General features: G+C 54.8%; 1 protein-coding gene across 2 annotated transcripts; it reads left to right on the top strand.

Annotated features, from left to right (window-relative positions):
• Positions 1-1,978: 1,978 nt before the first annotated feature.
• Positions 1,979-17,673, top strand: LOC133265355 (actin-binding protein WASF3-like). 2 transcript variants are annotated; one of them, XM_061445787.1, is made up of 10 exons: positions 1,979-2,065; positions 7,042-7,178; positions 11,458-11,616; positions 13,005-13,139; positions 13,252-13,405; positions 13,715-13,832; positions 14,008-14,123; positions 14,587-14,847; positions 15,245-15,627; positions 16,204-17,673. In XM_061445787.1, exons 3-10 carry the CDS (start codon positions 11,484-11,486, stop codon positions 16,359-16,361), a joined length of 1,458 nt encoding a protein of 485 aa, XP_061301771.1. In that variant the 5' UTR covers positions 1,979-2,065; positions 7,042-7,178; positions 11,458-11,483; the 3' UTR covers positions 16,362-17,673. The 2 variants fall into 2 exon arrangements, with proteins under 2 accessions (XP_061301771.1, XP_061301770.1); XM_061445786.1 differs by having other exon boundaries at positions 1,987-2,065; positions 7,029-7,178; positions 14,008-14,183.
• Positions 17,674-19,553: the final 1,880 nt, after the last annotated feature.

Below are 19,553 nucleotides of genomic sequence, written 5' to 3' on the forward strand. Positions count from 1 at the left end.
CTTTGGGGTTCAGCAGGGGATCTCTCCCTGTATCTGTGGTCCTCAGATCTGTTTAGCATCTTACCAATGCAGCGTGATCCAGCAGGGCTGATCATGAAACCACATGGACATGTGCACACGTAGCTGCCTGCTGTGTTAGTGCCCTCGCCACCATCGCACACGCCAGAGGTTGCACCACACTCATCCACATCTAGAAAAGAACAAACCAACAGTGATTAGGATTCCCTGCAAATCATCTCCTTTCCTGGAGTGCAGATCCAGGACTAGAGCTTGGATCACAGAGGAAAGCAGCTGCTGTTGTGGGTTGTCATGGGATGCTTGACACCGGCTCATGCATTATCCACTGGATTTCTCCATACAGGAGGGATTTGGATCAATTTTTAGTGCATTCAAGCATCTAAATCCAGGTGAAAAGGCCTCTGTACTATCAGGGGCTCCTGGGGCTGAGGAGCAAGATGGTTGTGACACCCATCAGTTTGTGGTTTCATGATGTGCTGACCTGCTCCTGCAGCACAACAAGCCCCAGAGCTGCTCCAGGTATGGTCTGGGTGTGACTGATTGCTTCAGCTCTCACCTCGGATACATCACCCATGGCAAAGGGGATGCTCACACCTCCTGGCCGATGGTGAATCCCCTGAATCTCCCTGTCTCTGCGACAAGGTGCTGATGAAGGTTGTGCTGGTCCTGGAAGGAGCATCAGCCTGCCTCACCCTGACCAGCTGCACTTCTGGCTCTGTTAGGGTCAGGGAACACTTTTACCTCTGGTAGCACCAGCTCATGAATCAGCATGGGGACGGCACAGCCAGACAAGGAAGTCCAGGCTGAATCTGAAGCAGCCAGCTTGAGCAGCCAAGCTGCTATAGCCACTAGAGGAGGATCCATGAGGACACCCATGGCTGGTGCTGGCACAGGCTACAGACCTGCCTGAGTACCTCCAGGCATGTCGTAGCTGCCCTTAACACTGCAGCCTGCAAAAGAGACAGGCATTGGGATGGGACATAGCCTTGTGCCAGACCCCTAGGCCCAGCCTAGAGTGTGTATCAGCTGTCCCTTTTGGGATGTCCGTGCCATGCATCCATTCTTGGTTTCTGTCTTTGATGAGGACCAGGAATGGCCACGGGGGTGCTCAGGATCCGAGGTGCAGCACCCTGATGTGCTGGGGAACAGGGAGCTCAGCGGTATCTTCTTTGCAAACACGGCTTAATCCAGCCCTGGAGCGCTCCATGGGAAAAAATCAAAGCGTGAATCATCCTACTCCAAACCTCAAACCATTTCACAGCATCCCTCGCTCTGCTGAAGTTCTCCCTCTCCTCCATACGCCTCAGTGGGAAGCAGACACGAATTCCCACATCCCTGCTCCTCGCCGGGCTCGCTCTGCCCTCTAGTAGCGGCTGGAATTACGGCAACGGGCTGTTTGTGAGCGGGGCCTCACCAGGGGCTTGGGGAGGGATAGGGGGTCACCAGGGCTTAGGGAGGGGGTCACTGTGGGGTCTGAAGAGGTGGTGGGGAATCATCAAGAGTTTGAGGATGGGATAGGGGTTCACCAACGGTATGTAGAAGGGGGTCACCAAGGGTCTGAGGAGGGGGCAGAGGGTCACCAGGGGTCCGAGGATGGGTAAGGGGTCACCAGGAGATTGGGGAGGGGATAAAGGGTCGCCAGAGCCCGCCCTGGCTCCGCTGGCATCTCGGACCCGCAGTCCCAGCCCCTGAGCGAGTCATTCCCAATGCCGCTGCCGAGCCAGCCTGGAAAACCCCTGCTGGAGCCCCGGCGGGTGGCACAGGGCAGGCAGCGGGGTCCGCACGGCCCGGCCCGGCCCGGCCCGGGGCGCTGGGACCCGAACGGCCCCGGGGCTCGGCCGTGGGAAGCGGAGCGGGGCGGAGCGGGGCGGAGGCGGCGGAGCGGGCACATGCGCCGTGCGCGCACTGCGGAGCGGCGCGGAGGGGCGCGCAGCGGGAGCGCGGCTGCCGCCGCAGCCCTGCGCAGCCCCGCGCAGCCCCGCGCAGCCCCGGGGGCAGCCGCGGAGGGAGAGACCCCCCCCCCCCCGAACCCCCGAAGCCGGCGGAGGTGAGCGGGGAGGGATGCGGGAATGACGCGGCACGGGGAAAGGGGGGGTACCCCCATTTGTGAGTTGCAAGGGGGGTATCATTGCTTGGCAGCCTCGTTATTGGGGTCCCCCTTGGCTTTGCGTCCTTTTTTGAGGGGGGTGGCATCCGTGCATGGAGGGGATCCCCCAGCGCTCTGCATCCTTTAATGGATGGGGGGGATCTCCACCACTCTGCATCCCCGCATGGGGGGTCCGGGCCGCTTTGCATCCCTGGGTTGCAGGGGTGTCCCTCATAGCTTTGCATCGTGCATGGGGGTGTGTGTGTGTGTATGTCGCTTTGCAGCCTCGCATTAGGAGGGGGCTGTCCAAGCTTCTTTGCATCCCTGAGTGGGGAGTGCCTGTCACTTCACACCTATTCATGGGGGGGGGGGGGGGGGGGGCGGTAAGGATGATCCTTTGCATGGAACGGAGAGAGTCAGGCTGCTTTGCACCTTTTCATGCAGGGGAGCCCCCAAATTACTTAACACATTTACATCATGGTACTCTGAGCCTCTTTGGACCTTTGCATGTGTGTGGGGGTGCTTTCACTTTGCATTCCTGCATGGACAGTGGGGTAACTGACTCCTTTCACACTTGCATTGGGGGTGGCACATCACTTTACCTCTTTGCATCGTGGGGAGGGAGGATGCACCATTGCTTTTCGTTTTTACATCATTGTGGAAGATAAGAGGGTGTGCAGCGAGAGGCACAGCATAGAGTAGGGCTCATCACCCCCGGGTAGGGAATGTGGAGGGTATGGAGGGGCTGCAGCACGGTGCGAGCCTAGAGGAGCAGAGGGGACAAGGCCAAGCAGGTCAGAAACCTGATAGCAGCTGCCATGCGTGGAACCTCCTAACCTAGGGCCCTCCCTGGGGTTTGGAGCCCCTCCAGCAGCCCCACAAGCAGGTTGCAGGCAGGCACACACCCCCCAAAGAGCGCAGAGCTGGGGCCTCCATCCTCCATGATTCAGCTACTTGCAGAGAGCTTTAATTCTATGGCTTCAAACTCGAGTTCTTGCTGCCTCGTGGTGGTGTCAGCACGATAAAATACCTATGGATTAAGATGCTTTTTCGTGTAGTTTGTGGCTGCTTTGTCTGCGGCTGCCTGGCAGAGAGCAGCCAGGGACCAGATACAGTGCCGGACACAAGCCGAAGGGAGGGAGCACAGAGCTATGGGCAGATCAGCAATGGCAGAATTAATAATTTATCTATCTCCAAACTTCAGCATGCCAAGGTACACCCCTCAGTTGCTGCATCTCATTGCCTGGGTTTTAAAGAGGTTGCTAGATTCATTAACATACACATATATATATATATATATATATATATATATAATAACAGCATTTGTGTATCTCAGTAGCACCCCCATGGCAGGTGAACAGCTTGGCACTGAGGAGAGGTTGAAGAGGGCATCAGCCAAGCAAAACTTCATCTGGCAGCTAGGAGGTTAATGTGCACCGTGCTCTTCTGTCACAGACGCAGAGCACGCCAAGGGCTCTTACACATGATGCCTGTGATGCAACTTAGACCCCAAATGTCCGCTCCTTCCCCAAGGAGCTGAAGCCCACGGAGAAAACTCGAGATGAAGCCTATTTTGCTTTGAGCTATCATCTCACTTGGCCCACTTCTGAACCAAAGATGCTCATCCTCCATTTTATGGTGGATGACAAATCAGCTGCAGATGCCAAGATCTTGACAAGTTACGAATAACAGCCCTCAAGCCCAAAGTGTTAAAATAAAACAGGCAGGAATGCTTTCCTTTTTGCAGAGCTGCTTATCCCAAAAGGCACCCTCTGGGAAGGGACCACCCGAGCGCATGGCACAGCCCTGAGGGAATCGCATTTGAGCTGGCTGGAGATGCCAGCTCTCTGGCTGGAGATGCCGGTCCTGCAGCTGTTCCCGAAGGCAGTGAGAGCCGGCTTTCCAGAAGGACCCTCGCTGCTTGCTGAGGGTTTCCTGGGTTTATCAAAGCTCCTTCTATACTGGGCAGAATAAGGGTGGTTTGTTCAGCAGCATCCTGGTCACACAAACCGCCGGCGAGCAAGAGGGGTCCTTCTGTTAATGAGCTGAGCACAAAAGGGAGAGAAATGTCATTGAGGGTTTTCCTTTGGTGATAGAGAGTCATGAGAAACGACACATGATTCCCCGGTCAGCAGGGATCTCTTCCAGCCAAAACATAGCTGGGATCTGTGCCGCTGTTCCCACCACCCCATCCCCTGACTCCTCCTCTGGAGATCGAGGCAGGCATTGCTGCTCCCAGCCAGCATCAGCACGGGAGCCACACACAGAGCCACCAAAGGATGATGGAGGGGGATCACACATAGTTTTATCCACCCCTTTCTCCCTTCAGCATACTGGGGCATTGTGTTTGCATGGATTTTGTTTGTATCCAAAGCAGAGACAGAGCCAAAGGGTGGCTGTGGAGCTGGGGCTCGCAGCAGCTTCTATGGGATGGGAAGGACCTGGTGAAGTGGCCCTTGGCTCCATCAGCATCACTGAGAGATCAAGCCACACATCAACTAAAACCTAAGGAAAACAAGTATCTGAAAACCCATGTGCCAAATCACTGTTTGCTACCCGCAAACCTGTGAAGAAACATCATTTAGATAAAAAAACAGTGCAAGGAGCCTGCTTGCTTTAAACCGAGCTAGCAGCAGGATGAGCTTTTTATACTAACCCCAAGGTAACGAGGCCGTTGCATTTATGGCATCCTCCTAAGCAGGCTTCTGTTGAAGGTTGGTGTTGCAGAGCCCAGCCTTCAGAGGCGTTTGTGATTTAGAGGCAATTTAGTCAAGTGCTGTTCCTAGAGCTGAAGCGTTCTGCAGTAGAAAGGGAGGGGGGGAAAAAACTACTGTGGCATTTACTAATAAAACTCTTTAGGAATATTTTTAGCTGTGCTTTAACGTTATGTTGCACTTTGCTGTGAAGTGTTTGCTCGCTGAAGCCTCCTGGCAGTTGTTAGTTGTGGTAGAGCTGCCTTTAGCTGAGTTAGCAGGGGAGGAGAGCTGCAGATGGACTGGAGGAGAGGTGCTGCTGCGGGGTGGGTGGTGTGCCTTCCTATGGGACACAGGTCACTGGTGCAGTCCCAGCCCAGAGAGTGATGCAGCTCTGCCCCAGGGCCAGCCGGAGACCCAGCTCCCTCCTTCTGTTTGGCTGGGGGGCCTGACCCTTCCCCTGCTGCTGCAGCTCAGCCCTAATCTGTTCTTGGCCAACAGCAAATATTCCTCTGGGCCACCAGGATCAGGGCTGAGACCTCTCAACTGTGAGTCCCCAGCCCCCAGCTGCAGGTGGGGGACCACAAACAGCATCCCACATTTTGAGGCTTTTCAGTCCCAAAGGCATTTTGCCATCCAATGCTTTGACATGAGATGTTCTAATCCTTCTCACTTGGGATGGGGCTGGGATGCTTCCCATGGCCCTAGATCATGTGTAAAGGTGGACACGTGGATGCGGAGAGGTCCAGGAGGTGGTGTTGCTTCTCCCATACCCATCAGCCTCAGCACAATGAGAATTTACTCCCACTGAAGATCTGCCCTCTGGTTTATTTTAAGCAAGGGGAATGCTGGAGATCCAACCAGCTTTAATACATTTCACCTTCGGACAATAGCTCTGGAGTGATGATCGGCTTCGCACAAAGCAGGGACATTTGTCACGTTGGTAGCATTCAGTTGTTTGGACTAGCAAAAGATTAAAAGGTGGTCACAGATGCATTTCATAAATTAGAGCAACGAGTCCTTGTGGTGCAGATCACGCTCCATTTTGAGTGAAGTAAATCAGCAGATCTGGTCCAGCTCTAGCAAGGAGGTTTCTCCGCATTGCAAAGAGCCACCTGCACAGTTTCTGCTGGTTGATTTTTTCCTGATGCACCAAAGCTTCAGCCCCTTCAGGCTACAGACTCTGCTTTCTCTCCTGAGGCTGCCTGTGCTCCACAGCAGCCAAGCACCTGAGGCTGAGAAGCAGGAATTTAGGTTCCCCTGAGGCAGAGGTTGCCCCTCAACCATTATGTAGCTGCTGGTGACCCTGCAGATCTGTCCTGTTGCTCTTTGAACCCTCCTGCACTGATCTACAGCACGTTCTGGGGCAGAGCTCCACAAACCAACAGCTCAAAGGGCTGCTGCTGCTTTTGCTTCTCTCTGCTCGGAAACATTGCACACCCCAGAGACCCTTCCCAGCCCTCTCATACCAGGTCTGCTCTGCCAGGCTCCACAGGACAGGCTCCTTCAGGCACCTACCAGCCCAACTGAGTGTCACCTCTGCCTCTTGTCCTTTTCCTCGCTCCAGAGTTGGCATTTTTCCCCCTCTTTTCAATAGTTCAGGACTGCCTTGTGTCTCCTCCTTGCTCCTATGCCCACAGCCCTTCTGAACCTTGCCATTGCCAGGGTACCTGCACTGAAACACAGGTTGCGGTCCTGAACAGGCACTGTGAGATTTGGCCCTTCTTGTTTTGATATTAATTTGTAACCTATTTTGTCTTCTGTTCGAGGATAATGGAGTTTTCAACATATCCCTTTGGTTTCTGCACTGCTTGGGCTCCTGGCATCCAACCAAAGCTTTTGCTCCCTTGCAAAACCCTTCAGTTCCTGGCACTGTCTGGTCCTCGGTGCTCAGCAGCACCCTGGGGAGCCCAGTTTGGGCAAGAGCTTTGATTACAAGGGTGGAGCAAAGGGACTGTCCTCAAAGCTTGGCCCAGAGCTGAGCTCCTGGTCTTGAGATGGTTGTGCTCACTGCACCCTTACCCATGTCTTCCCCAAATCCAGGCTCAGGGCTGGTCTTGGCCATTTGGCACATCGTGAATTAGGTTTCTTTTGGCCATCTCATACAAGCTCAGCTGCTGCTTCATATATCATCCATATGGGTGTGCACTGTGCTTCAGTACCCTCCATGGCTGATCATCCTCCCCAGCCCAGCTCTGCTCATTACTGCCATGGCTCCATTTCCAGTCCAGGTTTCTCCTGCAGGAAATGCCCAGCAGTAGATAACAAACTCCAAAACTGCCTTCTGTCCCACCCTGGCCCCATGAAGGAGGATGGCAGCAGAGCATCATCCCTCTGCTCTCTCATGCAGTATGAAGCGGGACACTGAGGCTGAGGTGCAGGTAGGCACAAACCAAACATCTGTCATGGGGAATAGCCAGCATGAGAAACCTGTTGCCACCCAGCCTGTCCCTCCTTGCAGGGCCACCCAGAGCATGCATGATTCTTCAGGCCACTTTGGACGCCAGCACAGGAATCCAGCTTGGCTTTGCAAGTCACAGCTCAGTCTCAGTGGGAGAAGGCAAGTGGGTCTGAGGGCAGAGTGAAGGTGAGGAGACAGTTATGTACATGAAGAGCTATTACAAAGAATATAAGGAGCAATAGCTGGACATGAAATTCAAATCTTTTGGACCTTCTGACAAAACAAGAGCTGCTTGCCTGCCCCTGATGGACCCCGAGGACTTAAGCTGCCAGATGTGATGCCTGCAGAGATGAAGGATGACATCTGGAAAGAGCCAGCTGTAGGGGTCACCTGTAAGCCAGCACCTGCAGATCACACTGCCCATCTGGTCTGCAGGGACCTGGGGCTTGCAGTCATGGTCCAGGGCAGCACTGAGCTCCATCCCTCCTGTTCTCGCCCCCTGCATGGCCTGGGAAAGCAGGGACTGCTCCAGGGTTTGGGATGCTGCAGTCAATTTGCTGATTGTTCCATGGGAGAAATCAGCTTCTTAGGGCAGAAGATAAAGCTCATTCCTTGTCTCATCTCCCCTGCCTGGGTATTTCAGCTGATCTTTGCTTGGGCAGCAGTGAGTTGGATGTGGAGAAGTGAGCACTTTCTAGTTACCATCATCATCAACTGTGTCCTTGGTCCTACAGCTGAGCTGTCACCACTGCCTTTCACCTGCAGTGTTTCCCAGTACTACAAGACCCAGAGTTATTGACCTGTTCAGTAGTTAGGGAGAGAAGATGAGTGATGGAAGAGCCTACAGTGTGCCTGTGCCATGGCAGCAGCTCCTGGGAAGCCCCCAGTTGATCCCGTTCCTGCCTTCCACCTCCAGGAAATTCCTGCTGGGTTTGTGGCTCCCATTTTCCTCCTCCTGCAGCCTGACATTGGCATTACCCCTCTGATTGCTCCTCACTTCCACTGAGGAGATAACAAAACCTCATGGATTTTAGTCCATGGGAGCAATATTAAAACCTGGCTGATGTCCCCAGACCCAGCAGAAGAGATGCTCACGCTACAACAACATCCCACGGATGCGCATGGGAATGAGAAGCCTCAGACCATTGCAGTTGGTTGAGGTTGCATCTGTGAATCCCACACCCAGGAAGCACCTAGAGAAACTGGGACTGTCCATGAGAAAGAAATAAAGAGGAGCTAACCTTGCTGACTGTGGCTGGAAAAGCCCATATAGCCACCTAAACCTGAGTGAGGCTTTGAAGATGGACCATCATGGGGGCTTGTACCGTTATGCCAAAGCAGCAGAAGGGTGGGATGCGAGGGACTGTGCGGGGCAGCTGTAGCTGGAATCTCCTCATTGCCTCAGAGCCATCTGCTGCATCTCCTAATGCACCCTCAGCTAGAAAGGAAAGAAAGACCCGAGCCCTCAGGGGCTGGTACCTCTCCTGAGCTGCAATCAGAGAGGAGAGCAGGAAGGGAAGGCTTCATCCCCACCTACAAGCATCCATGGCCAGCAAGGATAGACATGTATCCCAAGGGAGGATTTTAGGAACTCCTTTCCACACCCTTGGTGCCAGAACAGGCATCTGACAGCAGAACCCAGCCCATGGCTCAGATGCCTTGCACCAAATCCGTGCCAGCACCCACCTGAGGCAGGAGCTGCTTGCAGGGGTGATACCCAGCAGGGTCTGGCTAGGAGCAAGGCTGGAGCATCCTTCAGGGCAGGACTAGCACCCCAGCTGAGCTTAAATAAACTCCTGGCCCATGGGTGGGGATATGGGTCCCAGGTGAGGCTGCTCAGGGGCTAATAGTGCCTATGGGAAGATGGTAATTTGGTCCTGCAGCTGCCCAGATGTGGCTTTACTGGAGCATTGGCAAGCTGGGCTGTACTGGGGGTGCCATAGTGGTTGCTGCTAAGCCTGATGCACATGGTGTGTCAGTGATGGCCCGTGGTGCTGAGCACTGAGGTCGAGTCTGGTGTGGCCACGTGTGTGGAAGAAATCAGGAAGTGCTCTTGGCCAAACTCTGTCCATGTTTGGAATATGAGCCATTAACTGGGGAGGTTAAACCCAGCAACTGAAAAGTTGCCTGTCCTGGCTAGCCTGGCCTAAAAATGTGTGTGCCTAACTCCTTGGTTTCTTCTGCTGCAAGCTCTGAGTCTTGTTAGTGCTTTTGGGGGGGGAGATTAAAGGGACCTTTCTTCTCCAGGATGCTCTCCCGTGGCATGGTTTCACATGCTGTTATCAGACCACATCCCTACCCTCTGCCCCGCTGTCCTTGCTGGGAAGTATCAGACCTCAGATCCTTCTTTGCTTCATTCCCTTCTGTGGTCCCCATGAGGGCTGGAGGCTGATTCCCCCCAGGCCCCATGCGCAGGACAAAAAGCCCCGGTGCCAGTGGCCGTGTCCCAAGCGGATGGTGAGAATGGCTCTTTGTTCCGTGTTTCTAATTGCTGGGCCCAAGCAGCTCATTAACTGCTCTGCCCTGCACCCTCCGGTCCCTGCAGCCACTGCCATGGGGACATGCTGGGGCTCAGCCTCTGAGTGCACATGTTGGGGTGATAATGTGAAACCATCTCGAAGTGAGCCTGGGGTGAAGCTGCCAGCATTGCTCCTCTCTTTATAAGCCCAAGTGGGGTTAAGGGGGTGCCTGCAAAGAGGAGCTGTGTGTATCCAGAGCAAACATCCATCAGCAACATCCAGAGCCTCCCCTGCAAACTCCATCACAGTTTTCTCAGCCAAAATACACCCGGCTGGCAGAAGCCTCTAGGATTTTTGGGGAGCCAGGAACAGTACCAGCTCCCCACGCAAGTGCAGTGACTTTGGGAAGCGCCAGAGGACACACGGTAGGCTCTAAGGAGGGTTCAGGGCTGGGGTCTTTCCCCCAGTGCCCTGACTGCCCTGGGGCAGAGCGGAGCCCAACCCTGCGCATACAGCTCCGGAAGCACAATCAGCCCTTTGGGAAGCTCGATATGAATGATTTAGGGACAAGTTTGGGACTCTTTCATGGAGGCAGCTTGCATTTGCATTTGAAAACTGCGAAGGAGCTGGCGGTGCTGGTGGGGGGACGGGTGCCATCAATGGGAAACTGTTCTGTCGAATGCTCCCGGGGCCAAAAAATGTGAACTCTGCAGATTTCTGGCTCCGTTCGTGGTTGGGATTGCTGTGCCCAGCTGCTCTGCTCCCAGCTATTAACAGCACTGCTCGGGAGCTGCGTTTCCTTCACTGCCAAAGCAGAGCGGGCGTTTGTGAAGGATGGGGTTAATGGGGGTGTGAAATGGGGGGATTCATCTCACTGTTCATGCCCTCCGGTCCTTACCGGCCCTGGATCCAATTCCTGGTGATTGCAATGCTGAAGCCATCAGTTTGTCTTTGCGTTAGGGATGGATCTGAGGCCTGATGCACTCGTGTCACATAAGACCCCCTTGTGCAAGCCTGTGTGCTTTGTGCCTGTCCATGTCCCAGTCCCAGCCTGCAGCACCCCAGGAGACAGCACCGTGGTTAATAAATGCCCCTTTTTGTGCTCCTTTCTCAGCCTATTTCACACCAATTGCCCTTTACATCAGTGGGGTGACCTGCCCCCAGCACCCCCTTCCTACCCCACTGCACCCATTATCCTCCTTCCTTGCCAGCTGCCAGAAGTGTTCTCACTGGAGATGGGACTGCTGGGTGCAGGCATCTCCCTACATCTCCTCAAGACCCATAGAAAAAGAACCATCCCCAGTTCAGGCAAGGATGGCATGGAGCGCAGGGGGCATGTAGGGTGCGACAGAGAGCTGGCCACGGCAGCTTGCCTCGGTGTGCACAAATAAAACCCCGGAGAGCTTTGCACTGAGCTGGAAGTAATGGCATTACAAGCGCTTGCTCGCTTCTGGCTGCTGTTTGGGTTGGATGAGGCTTTTCAGAGCTGCAGCACATGGGGCTTTGCTCCTGGTTTGCGCACAGCTCCAGGAAGGGAAGTGGGAAAAGCTCCCTGGGTACAGCGGCTTGGCAGTGGAGCACAAGGGTAGGGTCCTCACCTCCATCCTGGCGTTCATGTGCTCACTGGTTTGCACCCCCAGAGCATCCCCTGCTTGGAAGAGCCCTGATGCCACTGCATGGGCTGCACTTGCTGTGTACCGGTGCAGGCAGGATGAGTGCCCTGGGCAGAGAGCAGAGGGAATGGGGATAAAAACAGACAAATGGTAAAAGCTGAGTGTTTCTTGTTCTCTCTTTGCCCAGGAGAGGCGTGAGGGCTCGCCGGCAGCATGCCGCTGGTGAAGAGGAATATCGAGCCCCGGCACCTGTGCCGGGGGGCTCTTCCGGAGGGGGTGACGAGTGAGCTGGAATGTGTCACCAACAGCACGCTGGCTGCCATCATCAAGCAGCTGGGCAGCCTCAGTAAGTCACAGCACAGCGACCTCGGCGTGGGATGCTGGTGGGATGCTGATGGGACACCGCAATTGCTTGGTCCAGTTCCAATCACAGAGAAATGGGGCTATGTGAGAGCCATATGGGCTGCAACCACCCTGAATTCAGTGGGAATTATCCAGCTAATTAAAAAAGGAGGATGCTCAGGGTCAAGCCCTAATGGGGACTTGATGACATTTTTAAGACCCGTTTTCCTCCCGTAGTTGATCTGTGCAGTGGGGGACAAAAAAGCCTTTGTGAGCTTCTTGCTTCTTGAGTTGGCCTGAAACAGGAGGGTCAGGTGAAGATTAAAAAACCCCAACCTATTCATTTTGATCTTAGAGCTTTGTGTGAAAGAGAGGTCTATATAAAAGGTCTAAATCCTCATCTGTCTTCCTATGCTGGGACTGCTTTCAGCAGAAAAGGGGAGGATGAGAGCACTGCACACACCAGTGTGCAGATTTAATAGGGGCAACCTATTTCACTGCTGAGTATTGACTTAAAATAGAGAAAGAAGCACAGGCTTTGCAGGCCCCCCCCTCTGATTTCCCCCTCCTCCAGAACTAGATTCTTCTCTAAAATACTCCCAGAAAAATAAACCCTGTCTTTAGGGAGCTGCTGGAAGCACAGGCGCTCACATGAGCAGCACCCATGGATGCTCAGGCCATGGCTTCTCATCCAGGAGAAAAGGGAATCAAATACAAATGTTTGAGTTGGGTGACAGGCTGAGAGGATTCCAGAAGTGCCTTGATTCCAGGAGCCATTCGATGCATGGTTTTGGAGGAAACCTCCAGGTGCTGGGCTGGGGGATGAAATGGGATGGGTGCTGTAGCCTGCAGATGTCAGCAGTGCTCTGCCAGGTGCCCTGCTCAGTCCTGTGATAGTCACAGCCCTAATGAAGTTATCATAACACCGAGCGCTGCAGGGCAATAACTGCTAAAGTGAAATAAATGACAGTTTCCCCCTGCTGTAGCACTCTCCCCACTCCCCTGCTCCTGGTTTTCCACCTTCAGGACTGGGTTTCCACAGGTCATGTTGTATGATGGTGGGTTTTTTGGCTGCATCTGTCCTGGTAGATCCAAAGGCTTTTTATGGCACAGAGAGTGATGATTTAGTGCCTCCTGTGGGTACCACTGTCACTGAAAAGGATGCTCGTGCACAGAGGAGTGGGCAGGAGCAGGGTGGGTGGTTTGTGCTCACCTCCCTTCATACAACACTTTGCCAGGTCTGGGAGAGAATGAGGCTCAGCTCCCAAAACCCATGGCTGGGGAGGGAGCCCCATGGAGCCCGTGAGGGAAGGTGTGAGGTGCAGGGATGGGCAGGGCGAGAGCTGCCTGCCAGCCACTGCTGCCTGACGTGTGCGCACTGCCCTCTGCCAGGCAGGCACGCAGAGGACATCTTCGGAGAGCTGTTCAATGAAGCCAACAGCTTCTACATGAGGATGAACTCACTGCAGGAGAGGGTGGACCTGCTGGTCATCAAGGTGACGCAGCTGGACTCCACGGTGGAGGAAGGTGAGGGGCTGGGGCTGTTTTGGGGTGGTGGCTGGGTGCTCAGGGCCAGATTAGCCCCAGGTTCATGGGGCTGAGGCCACCCCTGCATCCCCTCTTCTTCTTGTGCCCCCAGTTTCACTGCAGGACATCAACATGAGGAAAGCCTTCAAGAGCTCCACGGTGCAGAACCAACAGGTCGTGTCTCGCAATTCTATCCCCAACCCAGTAATGGAGATGTACCAGCGCTGCGACAAGCCCCCGCCACTCAACATCCTCACACCCTACAGGTAGGGTGGCCAGTGCATCACTCCTTGGGGGGACCAAAAGGGTCCTGGAGGTCCTTTCCAGGAGAGACACCAGGGTTGCACCCCATTTGCTGCTCAGCAAGGGCTGAGAGGTTATTTTCTCCAGTTGTTGTGCCACCATCCCCAGGGTGTAGGGTGGTTGGGACGCAGTGGTACCCCAGATAGTGACTGTTATGTTGGACATGTTCGTGGTGGGGCAACAGCTTATGACTGTGCTCGTACCACCCCACCATGCTCAAGGGAAGGGGGGTGTTCTCCTATGGCTGATAACCCACTCTCCCAACCCACCAGGGATGACAAAAAGGATGGCCTCAAATTCTACACTGACCCCTCCTACTTCTTCAACTTATGGAAGGAGAAAATGTTGCAGGCAACAGAAGATAAGAGAAAGGAGAAGCGCAGACAGAAGGTAAGGGGCAGGTGGGGATCCTTGGCGGGGGGATGTCCCAGGACCTGGAGGACAATCACCTTCCTGGTGCATCCCGTGTGCTCCAGCCCATTGCAGTGGGCACATCTCATGGTGCTGGGTGGTGACCATGGAGGAGCTGGGCTGAGATGGAGCCGTGGCTTGTGTGTGCCCCCAGGAGCAGCGGCTGGTGGAAGACTCCACCCGGGAGGTGAAGAAAGTGAGGAAAGCCCGCAACCGGCGCCTGGAGTGGAACATGATGGCGTATGATAAAGAGTTCCGGCCCGATAACAGGTTCTCACCATCCCCCTATCACATGGCGTCATCGGAAGGATCACTGTCCCCAGATAATAGGCAGGTTTTACCTACTGCACGTTTAGCTCACCGCCTCTCCTTTGCTTTTCTCTGTCTTTGGGGGAACGTGTTTCCTGTAGGAGGGTTGGGATGGTAAACCATACATTCGTGGTAGCTCAGAGGCAGCTGGTGCCTTTAGGGTCGCAGCCAGGACCTCAGGAGCAGCCTTGGTGGTGGGATAAAGTTGGAGCACTTTCCATTCAGCAGCTAAGGGAAGAGACTGTGCTGGTGTTCTCCTCCCCTCCGCTATCTCTCTGCTATTGCACGTCTATATTTTGTGCCCATTTCTTGCTTTGCTGTCTCAACCCCAAAATACTCCCAAAAACCCCACATCCCGCTGACACCCCCACCCAGCCACCCCCCCTTCCCAGGAATACAACAGTTGGGTTTTCCTGTGCCATAGATCTTACGCATCGGATGCAGCCGACCACTCATACCCAGCGAGCCCCAACCACCCGGCACAGCTCCTGACACCAGCATCCCACCAGCCCCCTGTGGAGCACAAGGAAGGGGTGCTGGTGGCTGCCCCCCCCCAGGAGCACGTCTACCGCCCGTCAGCGGGCAGCCGGCAGAACAGCCTCAACCGGCTCCAGCAGCCCCATGTGCCGCAGCCCCCCGAGGCCATCCTCAACGGGCCGAGACCTCACCTAGTCAAGGAGTACGGGTAGGGCTTCAGCCTGCTCTTCTCTCACGGAGGAGGGATGCCCAGGGGAAGGGGGGCTTGGTGACGGGTTGACCACCCATTGGTGGGCTGGGGTAGTAGGGAGAGCCCTCCTCTGCAGCCAAAACCACCAGTGAGACCCACGGGCAAATGAGTCAGGAGCAATTCTGGGGTAACCTCGTCCCAGATAAGGCAACAAGGTGGATGGAGGGGACCATTTTCCCACTACATGCCCTATTGCCCCTCCCACCAGCAGAGCCCCCCACCTCCATGACCCTGGGACAGAGCTTACATGAGGGTCCAGAGCAAACCAAGCCACAGCAGAGCCAGTCGGGTGCCCGGGATGGGTGATGGGTGCAGTCATTCCTGTCCCACTGACACGGCTTTGCTCCCGTTGCAGCCCGCAGCCAGTGCCCATGGCAGAGTACTTCGTGCCGCCCGCCCCGCCGCCCCCCCCGCCCGTCATCCCCTCGGCACAGACCGCCTTCGACAGCCCCATCTCGGCTCCCCCCGCGCTGGCCCCCGGCTCCGCCGGCCCCCCGTCCTACGCACCCTCACCCCCTCCTGTGCCCCCCGGGCCCTACTCCGCCTCCCCGCCGCAGGCCGGCCCCATGGGACCCCCGGTGGCACCCCCACCGCCGCCGCCGGGGCCCCCCGCTATTGCCGCCTCACCGGCGCACTCGGCATCGCCACCGGCTCCCACCATGGAGCCTCGGAAGCCGCAGATCCCGCTGATGCCCATGAGCGATGCCCGGAGCGACCTGCTGGCGGCCATCCGCAGGGGTGAGCGGGGGCAGCGGGAGGAAGGGGGGGGGGACAGGTCCCGAGTGCTGCCGCATGGTGGCAAAACACCTCTTGGTATAGGTCTGGGGGGGGGGGGGGGGGGAGTGCAAGATGATGTGTGAAGATGGTGGCATCCAGATAGGACCTGGGGAGGGAAAGAGGTGCAGTGCAGGGAGCTGGGGGAAACCCATCATCAGAGGTGGTGCGGAGTTCCGCAGGGATGTCTTGAAGCTTTTGTGTGCGTGGCCTCCTTCCGTGTTGCAGCAGGCGTGCTCCAAAGTCGTTCCCATTTCCGTGCAAATCTTAGGTTGAACTGTGGATTTAACCTTCAAGAAAGTTCAGCCTCTTCAGGTCAAGTGGAAGCAGAGGAGCAGCTTTATTCTGTTATGTAGCCTTATAATCTCATGTATCACGTTATCTCGTATAGCTTTATAATCCTGTGCATCTTCCTGCAAGGGGGCTGCAGCCGTCTCATTTCAGCCAATACTTTCAGCTGGTGGGATGCCACACATCAGGTGCGTCCATGGGTGCTGGCCACGTTGCCCCTAAAGCCTTCTCCCCCCTTTCCTACCTCAGGAATCCAACTCCGGAAAGTCCAGGAGCAATGGGAACAAGAGGCCAAAAAGGAGCCGGTGGGCAACGACGTGGCGACGATCCTGTCCCGCCGGATCGCAGTGGAGTACAGCGAGTCCGACGACGACTCGGAGCTGGATGATAACGAGTGGTCAGACTGAGGGGCCCCGGGGCTGGGCGGGCACGGAGCGTCCCAGCTCCGTACCAGGGGTGTGCAGGCACCTTCCCCAACCTCGATGCCAACAAGCGCGGGCAGCCCCGCTCATTCCGGAGCTTTGCTTTTACACTATGTCAAAAACCCTTTGGGCAGCAGCAGCACTGGTAGGATACAGCTCGGAGGCAGTGAGACCCGAAATTAGCAGCACCTTCACGTTTTAATGATTGCTTTGAAGGCAGGATTAAATAGGATTACTCCAGGTTTACACCTGGAGCAAGAGCAGAGACCAACCCTGAGTGTGCTTTGCTAGGGAAGGGAAACCCAGAGGCAGTAGTGCTTTGTCAGCTAGACATCAAATGTGTTAATGGAAAGCTCCTGGAAAAGAAGCCTGTTTGCACAGCTGGTGCCACCATGGGTGTGCAGGGGTGGCCAAGCGCTCGGTTTGGGGATGCTCTGCTGCCTGCATTTGCAGGATCTGGCAGCTCCAAAGGCTGCATGTGGGCAGGAGCCTCCTTCCCCATAGAATCATTCAATTATAGAATAGCTTGGGTTGGAAGGGCCCCATCCAACCCCCTGCAGTGAGCAGGGACATCTCCAACTAGGTCAGGTTGCCCAGAACCACATCCAGCCTTGCCTTGAGTGTCTCCAGGGATGGGGCATCCACCATCTCTCTGGGCAACCTGTTCCAATATTTTACCATATTTCATATAGGAATGGTCACCATTGTCCTGCTGCTCCCTGGAGAAGACCAAGGCATTGGTGACCTGAGCCTGTTTCCATCCTTTAGGATTACTTTTTGGGGAGAAAAGGGTGAAGGCAAGGCTTGTGCAGCTGGCAGGGAAACACAGCACTTGTCTAGGCTTGGAAAGGTGCAATGTGTGATGTCCTCAGGGGAAAAGGGGCAGCTGGCAAGGGAGCAGAGGTGTCCAGGGAGCTTCCCCAAGCCCAGCTCTCCTTGGCCTTAGTGCTGCACCATTTCAGTATTATTTGGGGAAAAAATAAATAGGCAAAATGCTGCTTTTAGGTAAACTCTCAACTTGCACTTTGCAGCCCCAGAAACTGCACTTGTACAATTGGGATCAGCTCAGATCCAGGCACTAGTTCCCACTGACCTGATCCTGCCCCATCCCTTACCTCACCATTGGGCACTGATGGGGGACCCCGGAGAGCTGCCCCCCCTTCAGCATGGCACTGAAAATACCACTTTGCTTGTCAAAATAGAGCATGATTCATTCAAGGCTTTTCACACAGCTATGAAGAGGGGAGGCAAAGGCAGGCAGAGCAAAGGAGTGGGAATACTGAGCATATCACAGTATGGAATAGGGCAGGGAGAGGTTCCCCACCAGCAGAAAATGGGCCAGGACCAGCCATGGGTTTGCCCATCCTGGTGTCTCGAGGTTCTCTCTTGTGTTCCTGTATACCATGAGTCCCTGAATGGGGTTAAACGGAGCCTCTATGTTGCATCTCTTCTGGGGAGAAGCTGGGCTCTGAGCCCACCTTCCTGGCTCTCCAAGTAGCTATGAGGGTGATGGCTCTAAAAGTAGTATTTTGACTATCCAGAAGCAACCACACTGCTAAAGGAGGTGGGAGGATATGGCTGGGACCCAAAGGCCAATCCTTACATTCACCCTGAGAAATGCAAGTGTGAATGATACCACAAGCATCCGGGTTTGCCCCCCCCCCCACACTTTTCCTTAGAGAAAGCTCCTCTTGACTTCATCAGGGCTGATAGCTGGAGCAGGAACTCCAAATAAAATCCTTGGATTTAACCCCAGAATTTCCTATCTCAGCAGCACCATTTAAGCTGCTCAGGCACTTGTCCTCTTCCACCTGTCAAGGAGAGCCTCTCCCAACAAGAGGAAGACCTGACAGTGTGGGATTAACTGTAGGGATCAATCCCAGTTCCTACATCAGCCTGCTGGGAGGTTCCATGCCTCCCATTTCACTGATCTCCCACTGCAGGCAGGGAGGAGCAGAGCAATAGGATGCATAGAACAGCTCACCTGCAAAACACAGGGAAACAGGACTGACCAACCAAGGCATGGAGACAGTGTACTGCAGGTGAGCAGGAAATTCCTGATACTTGGCACTCACCTAGACCTCTCATTTCTGATATTAACCCTCTGAGATGCAAGAGAACTCACTGCAAAAGCATTTGGCCAAAGCCTGGCACGTCTGTCCAGGCACAGAGCCCCTGCGACAGCCTTTCCTTGGGAACACAGCTGGGATTTGGCCTGGAGCAAGGTCACAAGAAAGTCTTGTAAAGATTCAGAGCAGCATTGAAGCAGCCACCTGGTGGCATTTATTGTGGAGCGTTATTAATATAGGTGCAATCACAAGACTGTTTGTATGTGAAGAGAAACTGGGTTTCTTTGGATCAGTTAGGAAGAGCAATAGCCCTTTGTGACAGAGGGAATAGCAGAGGGCTGTTGGAGCTTCGGTTACCTGTGACAGCGGTTGAAGGGCTGCAGAGCTGGCTGCAGGGACCCAGCTATTGACTTGGGCAGAGCCAAGTTGTCCCACCAGCACATAGAGGCAGGGAAGGGGCTGATTCATCCCAGTAACACGAAGCTGAACTGATCCTGGTGGAAACTGGAGAGGAGCCGAGTGCCCATAGGAGGCTGCCTCCCTTCTTTCCATGCACTAGTTGCTTTGTGTGTGCCGTCCCCCACTTCCCTGTCACTTCACAGTGACTTTGCTGTGCTTGGGGATGGCAGCAGTCAGTCAGCCCATGCTACTATCGGGGTCGATGCCAGTGCATGGTGGAGCACTTGACAATCATGTAACTCAAGCCTGCCCTGTGCAGGTAGCAAAGGTCACCCCATTTCCTCACACCTGTGTGTTCTTACACCATCCCTGGACATCCCAGCACATCCTCATGTTTGTATCCCACTTAATGAAATTCCCAGCCCGATAGCACAGGCCCATTTCACACACTCAACTCCGAAGTAGGACCATAACCTCCCAGCATTGCCTATGGCTTGAAGACATCATGATCCAGCTCTTCCAGGGATCTGAACTGCCTCAGCTCCACTGAAGCAGTCTTAATACCAGGGTTGGGGCTGATCTACAGGTAGCCTTTCCCCAGTAAGATGTCTACATCAGAGTGCACTAGTCAGGTTTCTTGTGTAGCTGGTGGAGAAATAACCTGCATAGTGAGTGTGGGCTATAGACAGCCATTTCTAGTCTGATCATG

This window comes from Pezoporus flaviventris, unplaced genomic scaffold, assembly GCF_033815535.1.
Source record: "Pezoporus flaviventris isolate CSIRO_AGI_PZ_B2104156 unplaced genomic scaffold, CSIRO_AGI_Pfla_v1 ptg000005l, whole genome shotgun sequence".
Lineage (NCBI taxonomy): Eukaryota > Metazoa > Chordata > Aves > Psittaciformes > Psittacidae > Pezoporus > Pezoporus flaviventris.